Genomic DNA, 11,489 nt, shown 5'->3' on the forward strand with positions numbered 1-11,489 from the left:
TTTGTACTTTGCGTCACTCACTCACTCACTTATTCACTGAGCTCGAGCGAGAGTGAGAGGATCAAATAATCCCAGCCTTTTGTGGGATGGATGGGAACCTCCTTTCTTTCTGGTCTCTCTTTCTCCTCTAGTCTAGAATTAAAACCAAACACACGTCCGGCTAAGCTTGGCCTGAGGTTGACTTGAGTTGGCCGGCTCTTTTCAAGGTGACATGGACACCCTGCAACGCAACTGCAACTGTGACTTTCCTTTCCTTTCCCCCATAAACAAGGGCCGGATTCCCGTCCCCCGTACGCGTCCGTGCGTGCGTGCGCGCCGCACTTTCCGATGATGACGACGACCAGGACCAGGACAGACATGGCACCTGGACAACGACACTGCCAGGCAGAGGCAGATGCAAGTGCCGGTGCACCCGTGGCTGGACCTGATGCGATATCGATCGAGTGGACTAGTACTATATTTATAAGTATAACAACAACTTGGTCGTCCTCGAAAAGAACATCGGAAAGGGCCAGGAGAGGAGCCGGACAGATCCCCAAGTGGAGACAAAGGAACCAGCGACATCCTCTTTCTTTCTCACAGTCACAGGGCATTGATTGATTAGTACTCACGCGGCCCGATTGGATTGACCAGCTCGCTCGTGACACGGATCGCACGATGCAGCAGCTGCTGCCCGCCGCGTCCGGCATGGCATCATTCTCCCACGGCCACGGAACAGAATAATGTGCCCCCCGCCCCCCCCCCCCATGCCGGGCCGGACTGGACGCCGTGCCACGGCTGTCTGTCCATTTGGCTGACGTGGGCGGTCATGTGATCCCAGGAGAAAAGAAACGGAGGAAAGACACTGGACTGGAGCAGTGGCCTGTCACAAACAGGAGGAGCCAAAAGGTCCCTTGGTTTTAATTCAGAGAGACACTGCAGGTCAGGAGCCACATGGTTGACCAGTGTCCCGCCCGGGAACAGGGACGTGATCATGTGGACATTCAGCTTCTTTTTCTACTATCTCCATCTTTAAATGGAGTAGAGTGGAATGGAACAGGGCAACGGCATGCAGCAGACAAAGCACCTGGATTGTCTCGTTTGTCCATGGCACGGCAACGGCACGTAGTACTACGTTGCCCAAGTTTTAAAAGAGCTTTGGGTTGGGGTCCTCCTTCCAACCAATCATGCTATGTTAATGATACAAGTTGCTAATAAGTTGGGCTCCTCCTGCTGCGTTGTACCATCCATGCACCAAAAGGCAGCAAACCTTCATCCTGACAGACAGCACCATACATACTGTACATCTTATAAACAACAGATTTCGTCCATGTTCTAAAACCAGCAGATTTAAGTGTAAGATGGAATAAGCCAAGATCGAATACTGTACAGCATCTAGACCAACGTTCCGAGAAATGATGGCCAGAGACGACAGGCTTAATGATTACACATGGCTGGGCTAATCAAATGTCCTCAGACCCATGTGCAAATAAGATGGTTTTCTTGTGGTGTCAACCTTTCTTTGCTTGACCAACTTAGAAGATCCTTTTTTTTGGACGAAAACTTAGAAAATCTTTAATACTACCAGCAGACAACTCAAGAATATCAGTAATAGATTTGAGAAAGATTAGACGAGCCCTCTTTCTTGGGGCAGATCACACAAGCTAATTGGCCTAGGCTGCTAAGGAAAAAGAACCCCTGAAAGGGAAGATGGGTCATTCCCGAATAGTTCTTGCTCGAACTCTATGCATCAAAATCTTCAACGCAATTTGATTTGCATCTCTTCCCCAACAAGCTCAAATATTTCGTCAATTCTGAAAATAAACTCAAGAGATCAATACTATCACAGTTTCACCAAAACAATACGATACACAGCTTAATTTCGAAATTCAAGGTGAACATTCAGGTATCCTTATAGTTTGTAAAATCCCAAAGCTAAAGCAGATGAAGTAATTACCTATTCGTCTTGATGTTCACGTTAGCAAGCCAGGAGGTTAAATAAACCTGTATAAAATAATAATTGAAAAGACAGAACCCTTGTTAGAAAGCATGCTGCAATGAGCATAACACATTTGATGTAATCCAAAGATGGCGCTCTCATCCCTTATTTACATGAGCCAACGTAATGCTATGTCTACCAAACAAACAATTAAAGATCTAAACATCAGGACAGAGACAGTTGATTTCTAAGGGAATAAATGCAACACTATTGCAAAAATTGGATCAACACCTGTAAAACCTCATGGGATGGAGTATGTCCAGGTCGCCGTGCCTGTAAGACATCAGCCTTCCAATTCTCAGGTAGTGGGAAGCTGTCTCCAGACCCCAGGCCAATACTCTGAAATTCGTTGAATTCCCCGTCATATAACTCATCTGACCATTCTAATGAAGGATCTACACCTTCTTTTAAGTTAATTGACAGGAGGTCCAAGACAATCAGCCTCTACATTCAAAATGATTTCCACTGTCAGGAATTTTCACAAAGTTCAGGAGAAACAGGGATGTAAAAAGGCGATTTCTAAGTGCACAAACTAAAACATGGCAGAATTGTGTGACGACATACCTTCAATTGTAGCTCTGAAACAAACATCTCAACAAGCTCTTTGGCGAGGTTTTCTGAGATCAATTCACGAATAAGAACAAATCAATATATTAGCCGTATCTTGCTGGATCAGGAAGATCTGATCTTGAGTAGCTATTTTAGAAAGAAATTATGGACAGATCACTTTGGATATAAGAAACTAGGTATTTATTCAGTCAACTTGATCTAATGTGGCAGTGCTACACTGAATAACTTGCAAATTATTTACTAACTACATAAAATTCACTTGACTTTCTGACTAAGTTGGAGCTATTTCCCAAACTATACAAAATTGATTCGAGGAATGCATTTCTGTCATGCCAAACACAAATGAAAAGAAAGTTCATCTGTCTATCCGAATCCTAGTACGTATTTCAGAACAAAAATTTCTGAATCTCTTAAAAGCAAGTAATGTCAAGTAGGAAGGGGAAATAAAGATTGCGGAACTTAATCCAGTTTTGCATTAAAAAAATGCGAGTAACCCACCAAATTCTAACATGGAGACCCATCTGTGTACTGGAGCTCCTCCACCATCCCCTAAATCATTCAAATCATCCTGGCGGTCAGTAAATCGGACTAGTGGGCTACCAGAAGATACTTTGGAGAAACACCGCATGGCAAGAGAAGCTTTAACCAAGTCGGACATGGCACAGACCTATTACCAGGAAATAGGAAGAGCACCAAAAGTCAAACAACCATTAATGGCTTACAGGGTCCCGACTAAAATGACATGAACAAGCATGGGCTTTGTATGAAGCATTACCATCTCCTTGTAGGCTGATAGAAGCATCTCGCGGCATTGCACCTGAACCAAGCAAGGGACATGAAAATGAGGGGATGAACAAGAAAATTAAACCATGTTGCTGAGGAGGATTGGCTGAGTTCCTGGCGACAGCATAGCTACCTCCTTGTGGGCCAATTTGGCGCTCGCCCTGTCGCGGATCCTGGGCATGTCCTTGAGCACCCCCAAATCCATCCCTGGCATGTAACTGGCAAAATGACAAGCCCAAGGCGCGGTCAGTAACTAGTTAATAAAATCTCAAAAACTCAAGCGTCGCCGAAACACAGAGCCAGAGAGGGGACAACCTGCGGGAGAGGTAGGCGTTGACGAGTGTGGCAGCATGGGAGCGGCCGCTGGCGGCGGCGTCCAGCCACTGGGTCTTGGCGGCAAGCAGGCGCGACCACTGGTTGCGCAGGTTGCGCTGCGCCGCTGGGCGCCACTGGCGCAGAGATAAGGGAGATGGGGTTGGGGATGGGGAAGAGGGGTCGGCAGGGCGGCGAACAGGGGTGGCTGCACAGTACTCCATTGTTTTGCCTAATGGAGTAAAGGACTTCTCAGGTCCTAAACTATTCTGAGGCAGTGGCTGAGCTAGAAACAAATAATCCAGTGGGCCACCTACAAAAAAATCGACATCACACAGTAATAAGAAATTGACCAGAAGAGCAATATGAATAGCTTAATCAAGTCTCACAACATTAGAGTTAACTAAACATGTTTGAAATTTCCAAATATCACAACACAACTAGGGCTGGACAGAAAGCTCAGGGCTCGAAGATACAACAAGCCAGGCCCAAGCCTCCGGCCAAGCTTGTGAAGCTCGCAAGCCGATCAAGGCTCGGTGCAAGAAAAATATGACATGACCTTTGCTAAAGAACTAGCAATACATTACCATATACTACAAGATAATATAGGCATGCACTGATCAACAATTCACAAATTCGAAAGAAGAAAGTCCAGCAAGGTCCAACATAAACGATACAACATTCATATATGCATTTGGTCCATCAAACTGTCTCAAGTCTCTCTCAACAAGGACAATTCAGAAGAAGGACCATCACTGTATTATCTTCTTCTAATTCTCATTCTTTGTATTATCTTTCCACTCATTTCTTGTATGGGGTCAGTAAATCTCAATGAATGGTATTTAACTCTGCATCTCAGTTTCTGCAGGTCAAAATCAAACCTGTCTGCTAGCCAATAATCAAAATTTTCCATCCTACTAATTTAATCACAGAGTCAAGTCTCGTACATTGTCACACAAACAACTTTGAATAAAGGGGCCCTAACGAGCAGGGTGGTCCATCCTTTTCTTTTGACAACAAATATGACATGCCAACGTTCTAATTACTTTACCAATAGCAAATAGAAATAGCTCAATATGGTCTTACAGACATACTCCCTCTGTAAACTAATATAAGAGCATTTAGATCACTACTTTAGTATTCTAAACGCTCTTATATTAGTTTACGGAGGGAGTACTAAAATTCTCAATTTTGCATAGGAGAAGCCTACATAATACATACCTTGAGAAGTTCAAAAAAGACTGTGTGGCATTGTTAATTTGTAAAGAGTGGCATTGTTAGAGTGGCAAACAATCAGACAAATCATTATTTTGTCACTGAATCAGGTGTTCATGTAGTGGATAGCAAAATTATGTGTATGTATTCACAGGACTGTGCGTTCATGTACTGGATAGCAAGTCCGGTTGTTTAGTTAACGCAACAATAGACTTGACTCTTCCACCTGATTTGATGCAATAGACAGCAAAGAGCAAACCCTAAATCAGAAATTGGGGAATGGGCAGTGCCACAGTGGACAACTTACCTTAAGTCCTCAAACAGGGCTCAAGGCTTACTGCCGGCCGAGTGCCGGAATCGGCGGAGAGCGGACTGGACGGCCGGCGCCGGCTTGCAGAGGCGTCAGGGAAGCGCAGTGGCGCCGAGCGCTGGGCGGGTGGGGCGGCTCCTGGGCGTCTAGCGATGAGGAGGCAGACAGCGACGGCGTCCGGCGAGACAGGCAGCGAGCCAACGAGATCGGGAGCCGAGCCGCCGAGGTCGGGGACGCGCAGGGGCTCGGTGCGTCTGTCCCAGTGTCCCCTAGGTGCGTGTTTTTCCCCTTGAGAATCAGGTTTTTTTTTTGAGACAATCTTGAGAATCAGGTGCGTTGTTTGTTGGGCTAGACGGGTCGGGACGAGTTTGTTGGGCTTTTCTTTCTCAGGCCCATCTGTAATTTCCTGTGGTATATGGCCGGTCTAATATCCCACGGCCCACCCTGTCCACCTTGTAGATCAAATGTCACTAGGTTGAAGCTTTAGCAAAGTTTTCTACTTCTTTAGTTCAGGGACGCCATGTGTGGCTGGGAGAACCCCATGATCCCTTTGTCATTCCTGTAAACCGAAACAATAATCAATAAAAGTCAGGTTTACCACTAAAAAAAAACTAGGTTGAAGCTTTAGCATGTCGAGAGGACATGGCCCTGTCATCTGTCATGTTACAAACAAGCACCATTGTTGCATCAGATTATAAAGGCGATTGCAAACAGTAGTAGAAGAGATGAAAAATGGGACAAATGGGAGATATAGTGCAATCATCAAGGAGATCACAAGCCAGTCTCAAAAATTTACCAGATGTGACTTCATTTTTGAAGGTCATCAGATGAATGCTGATGCTCATAACTTAGTTAAATTTTCTACTTCTTTAGATGTTGGGCGCCATTTGTGGCTAGGGATTCCCCATGATCCCCACGTTATTCCTGTAAACCGAACCTTTAATCAGTAAAGCTTGGTTTACCTCTAAAAAAATCAGACTATAAATGTGTCGTGTCAAACATAAAGGATGGGACTGGCGGAAAACATGGTCATATCATCTGGGAGATAAAGATTATGGCATAGGAATTCCAAGAATGCTCTTTCCTTTTTGAAGGAAGAGGATCGAATCTGGAGGCACATAGCATCGCTAAACATGCGCTTAGTTTATCTGAAATCCGTCATTTATGGCTTTTGCAACCTCCTATCAATTGTATTCCTCTAAATATTATTGAGCAATAAAGAGTAAGCGTGTGTTAACCTAGAAAACCTTGCGAATGTCACTTCCCCTTCTCTGGTTCGATATATGGCGCATTGCATAGACGTCATTTGTCGTAACCTAAGAGGCTTTTTTTCATAATTTGTTTTTCCAAAATATTTTATCTTTTGAATCGCGCATCTAAAATACCGAACCATTTTCAGCGTTTGATTTCTCGTGTCGAGGTCTTCAAAACTAGATCTCATATTAACAGGTTTCAAAAAACCAAAAGCAATTTATTCGTGCAAAAAAGAACGAATGCCAAAAACGAAAGAAAAACAATAGAGCCCGGAAGTACGGTTGCGATTTTCATTTTTTAGAAGCACAGACTTGTTTTCCCCTTTTTCGGATAAGTTCTCGCGGAAGCAAATCTGCGCTCCCACGCAAAGTAAATTTGTGCTTCTTGTGGGAACACTTTTTCTCCGAGAAGTTCACGGAAGCAAACTTGTGCTTCCCATGGAAGCACAAATTTTTCCCGAGAAACTCAGAAGCAGATCTGTGCTTCTACGAGAATCAAGTATGTGCTTCTCATGAAAACACGTATATTTTTTAGAAGAACAACTATGATTTCATGCGAAGCAAATATGTACTTCTTGTGGAAGCACATATAAAATTAGTCATCCATGCAATTTTTAGTTTGCAAATTAGGAATGTAGGCAGTAGCCACACAGAAATGTCAAATTCCAAACCACTTTATATGAATAGTCATCCATGCAATTTTGACAATAATCTAAAAGAAACTATAGAAAATGAAAAGAGCCTCAAAATTAAAATCCTTTTGCATGGGAGCCTTTTATGTGCACTAGCTTGTGAAAAAAATGATAAACTGGCAATACCACAAATAAAAATTTATTTATCCTTTCCCTAGTGCCCAAGACGATTTTTTTGTGAAGCAAGTGCCAAAAGTAAGATTATGAATTGTGCCCTCTCAATTTTCACTTAAAGTATACCACATGGGATTCCAGCTGCCAAATTGTCATGAATTTCATAGTGTCTTTGCTATATTTCATTGATTTATTAAATTTCTAGCAATTTACATCAAGTAATTCAAATTTGAACTACAAATCTGCTTTTGTTTGATCCTATAAATTCTGGGAAATATTTTTAGCTTGCACAATCAGAATGTGGTCAATAGCCACAAAGAAAGGTCAAATTACAAACCACTTTATATGATTAGTCGTCCATACAATTTTGACAACAATCCGAAGGAGATTATAGAAACGGCAAAAAGCTTCAAAAATTGCAATCCTTTTGCATGGGGGCCTTTTACGCGCACTAGCTTGTGGAAAAAATGATAAACTGGCAATACCATAAACTTCAAAAAATCATCACAAAATGGTCTCTCTCATATGACCATGCCCATGGGCATCTTCATGGCATCATACATGATAACATGGCCATTTTTAGCACTGATAAGGATGCTACCATTATGATCAATAATTCCAAAAAAAAGTTTACAGATTTTGTTAAAAAGTTATTTTTCCTTTTTCCTAGTGCCCACGATGTTTTTTTTGTGAAGCAAGTGCGAGACATTTTAGAGTGTTTTTGCTTAATTTTTAGCTTGCAAATTATTAATTTCAGTACATGAGGTAGCATCCACATATCAGATCCACAACGTTGCACCAATCCAGTGTAAACAAAAGGGATTTCAGTACATGAGGTAGCATCCACATATCGGATCCACTAAATAGCAACCATCGTCGGTAAACAAAAGAGATTTCAGTACATGACAACTGCAATTACACAACTTGAACGATCACCGTAACATCCCAAATTTTCAATTTGGAATGTTATACATTAGATCATCATTGCATAGCATATTTTATTGTATTTTGGCAAAATCCTCGAAAATCCTAAGCAACTCAAGGACCCTCGGAGAGAGTTGGGGATTTTTCGCGGTTTTCATATTTGATTTTTATCAAATAATGAAACGAGGATTTTTGGTTTTAATTATTTTTCTCTCCGAAAAATATTTCGTATTAAAATAAATGAGAGGAGAAAATATGACTTCTCCAAAATAATTGAAATATTGGAGGAAAAATATTAAAATCAAATATTTGATTTTATTCGAATTTTATTTGCAATTTTAATTGCATTAGAAAAATTGTACATTTTCAAAACTGCATTTTTGGGCCAAGAAAATGTTCATCTCGTTCTAATTATTTTAATTAGACGGTGAATTTTTTTGGCATTTTTGGATTTTTATTTATTTTTCTACGATTTTTTAGGTTCGGCGAATTTATTAAAAAAAAACGCACGAGCGCCGACTGGGCCGAAGCCCAGCCGCGCGGCCCAGCCCACCGCCCGAGCCGTCCCCGACCTGGAGACCGCCGGCGCCCGAGTCCCGCTCGTCGCGCCGCCCCTTGCCCCTCCCCCAAGGCAGCACCCCCCCCTCATATATACTCCCCACCCCGCCGCCGCCCTCACCTCACCCCGCCCCGACCCGAAGCCGCCAGGAGCCGCGCCGGAGCCGCCCGACCCCGCCGCCGAAGGAGCTCGCCGCCCGGAGCCCGAACGCCGCCGCCCGTCGCCCCCTCGACGACCCCGCCGCCTCCCCGCACCCCGCCGCACCCGAAGACCCCGCCGGAGCCCCGTCCCGCCCGCCGGAATACCTCGCCGGAGGTATAGCCGAGCCGCCGACGCCGTGCCATATTTTTAAAACCGTTCGGTTTAATTTTTTTCCGAAACCCTAGATTTATTTTTTTAAATAGATCGGTTTATTTATTTTTCTTCGGTTTAGTTAGTTAGTGAACGTTCACCGACCCGTTCGTTTTAACGAACGTGTTCGCCGGTTAGTCGCAGTTAACGAACGTCCATTCGTTTAACTGTTCGTCAGTTTTCTTTTTCGTCGGATTTTCCGCGATTATTCCAGATCGCGATTTCTGATCAGATATTCGTTCTGGTATATCTTTTAGCTCGTTTATCGAAATCAGGCGATTCAAGCGCCTAGAGTTTCGTCTCAAAATTCTCTTTCCGTTTAACCTATTCAAACAAGTTTTTGCTACTGTAAAATTTGACTTAGATCCAGATTAGTAAACGAAGCTTGTTTCTTTCGCCGTTTGACTTTCGTTGCTTCGTTTGATTCGATTCTTTTTGCAAACCGGAGTTCTTAAGTTGAAATTTCTGGTTATATATTTATTTGAGTTTTACCTGTGCATTAGATGAGTGCTTATTGTTTGCTTGTTTGTTTGCGATAGAGTACCCGGATTGCGCCGCTTGCTACTTCGAATCTCTAGGTTTCACGGATCATCAGCAAGGCAAGTAACACTTTGATCATACTTCTTTTACTACCCAGTTTTATTGCATTAGACCAATCCTCAAACATTGCATGATTAGGATCTAATTAAATTGTGGGTATTGGGAAGTAGTTGAGGTAGTACCTATTACCTATTTATTATCAAACCTTTGGGAGTTACTTCTACGTTTGCTCATATTGCTATGCTATGCTAGTAGACGTGGATTGGGTTTGAGTGTTACCATGACAGATGTGAGATTGTTAATTAATGGTTAACCTTAAGGTGGCAACTAAAACTCACATCTGGGTGGATTGAGGTACCTGGGTATTCCAGGATTGCCTGTTTTTCTTTTGGACCGCCACCCAGGTTTAAAGGGATCATGAGATTATTCATGCTAGAAACTTCCGTGTGCAGCCACAAGCTATTATGGGCTCTAGCATAGTTGAGTAGGTTACATGATCTCTTGAAGAGGTGGGCTAGCAGATGTAGGGGAAAGTAGGTGTAACTGTCCACCCGGAGTAAAGAGTTATTGTTTCTGAAAGACCGTGTCTCGGTCATCCGTTTCTCAAACATCATGTAGTGCGAGAATCAAGCGGAGGCGATCGAGTCTTGTGGGGAAAAGTGTACAAACCTCTGCAGAGTGTATAAACTAATCATGGTTAGCCGTGTCCCCGGTTATGGACATCTTGAGTATCTAGTACTTGGATTATCATGTGAATCTCATCATGTTACTTTAATTAATTTTGTTGGGTTTGATGATGATACTTAATTGGGATTGAGAATGCTGTCAACTATTCTCAATGTTTAACGACCACCATGATAGTTAAATAAAATTTATTCCTTTATAGTAGGGAAAAATTGGCTTTTCGCAAAACTGTAACCATAGAGCCTTCTACCAGCCATATATGCATGTAGTATAGCATTATTATGTTCATTACTCTCTATGTGTTACATTGCCAGCATATTCCATGTGCTGACCCGTTTTTGGGCTGCAACGTTTCATGTTGCAGACTTTTCAGACGACGAGTAAGGTGCCTTAGGTCGTGGTCTTATACTCAGTGATGCCGTTGGAGTTGATGGACTCACTTATCTTCCAAGTCTTCCGATGTTATCGTTTTTAGATGGCCTTAAGCCATATTTGTCATACTTATTTCTCTCTTGAGATACTCGATGTAATAAGTGTGTGATTGCTACTCTGTTATAAATCCTCCAAGTACTGTGCGTGTCAGCATTACTGATCCAGGGATGACACTGGTGCACGGTAGATCAGACTATTTGAGGTTTGGTCGCTACAAAGGTGGTATCAGAGCACACGCTGACTGTAGGACACGACCACTAAGCTTAAACCCTAGAACACTACTCTCTTCTCATTTCTGAATCCTCTCCACTTTCTACTCTTTTAGGAATGGCGGATGCAAGGAACAAGTTCATGCAACCGGATGAAGATACACCTTTTGGACGACACTTGAAGGAAGTCACTAAGTACCTGAACATCGGAATACCAAGCTTCACCGGGACTTACAAAGCCACACTACCAGAAGAGGAGCGCTGGAAGATTCAAGTTCAAGTTCCAGGAAGGACGTTTACGTTAGTCACGGAGCCTATAGAGTTTTCCTTTGATGCACCAACCCGGAGTTTAGGAAAGAGCATGGCAGCCCACATCTATATGGGACACATTGGAGAAGTCTACCACAGGGAGCTTAAGGATACTATTTATCAGATTTGTGGACGCCGAGATGAGCAATGGGAGATGATCAGCACCAAGAAGGATGGATCAATTGCAGCTTTCATGCAGGAGCAAAACCAACACATTCGTCGCCAGGAGAACCAGATGTGCGCAGACATGATAG

At 43.0% G+C, this 11,489-nt stretch overlaps 1 protein-coding gene across 3 annotated transcripts; it reads right to left on the reverse strand.

Moving 5' to 3' along the window:
• Nucleotides 1-1,328: 1,328 nt before the first annotated feature.
• On the reverse strand, nt 1,329-5,466 carry LOC109784770 (uncharacterized). Of its 3 annotated transcripts, none has more exons than XM_020343366.3 (9): nt 5,166-5,466; nt 3,647-3,956; nt 3,465-3,549; nt 3,324-3,365; nt 3,047-3,215; nt 2,543-2,595; nt 2,210-2,422; nt 1,937-1,983; nt 1,396-1,793 (listed from the first exon to the last, which is right to left on the reverse strand). In XM_020343366.3, exons 2-9 carry the CDS (start codon nt 3,865-3,867, stop codon nt 1,739-1,741), a joined length of 885 nt encoding a protein of 294 aa, XP_020198955.1. In that variant the 5' UTR covers nt 3,868-3,956; nt 5,166-5,466; the 3' UTR covers nt 1,396-1,738. The 3 variants fall into 3 exon arrangements, with proteins under 3 accessions (XP_073352963.1, XP_020198955.1, XP_020198957.1); XM_020343368.3 differs by having other exon boundaries at nt 1,478-1,793; nt 2,210-2,317; XM_073496862.1 differs by lacking the exon at nt 5,166-5,466 and having other exon boundaries at nt 1,329-1,793; nt 3,647-3,954.
• Between the last annotated feature and the right edge of the window lie 6,023 nt (nt 5,467-11,489).

This window comes from Aegilops tauschii, chromosome 4 (genome assembly GCF_002575655.3).
Source record: "Aegilops tauschii subsp. strangulata cultivar AL8/78 chromosome 4, Aet v6.0, whole genome shotgun sequence".
Classification (NCBI taxonomy): domain Eukaryota; kingdom Viridiplantae; phylum Streptophyta; class Magnoliopsida; order Poales; family Poaceae; genus Aegilops; species Aegilops tauschii.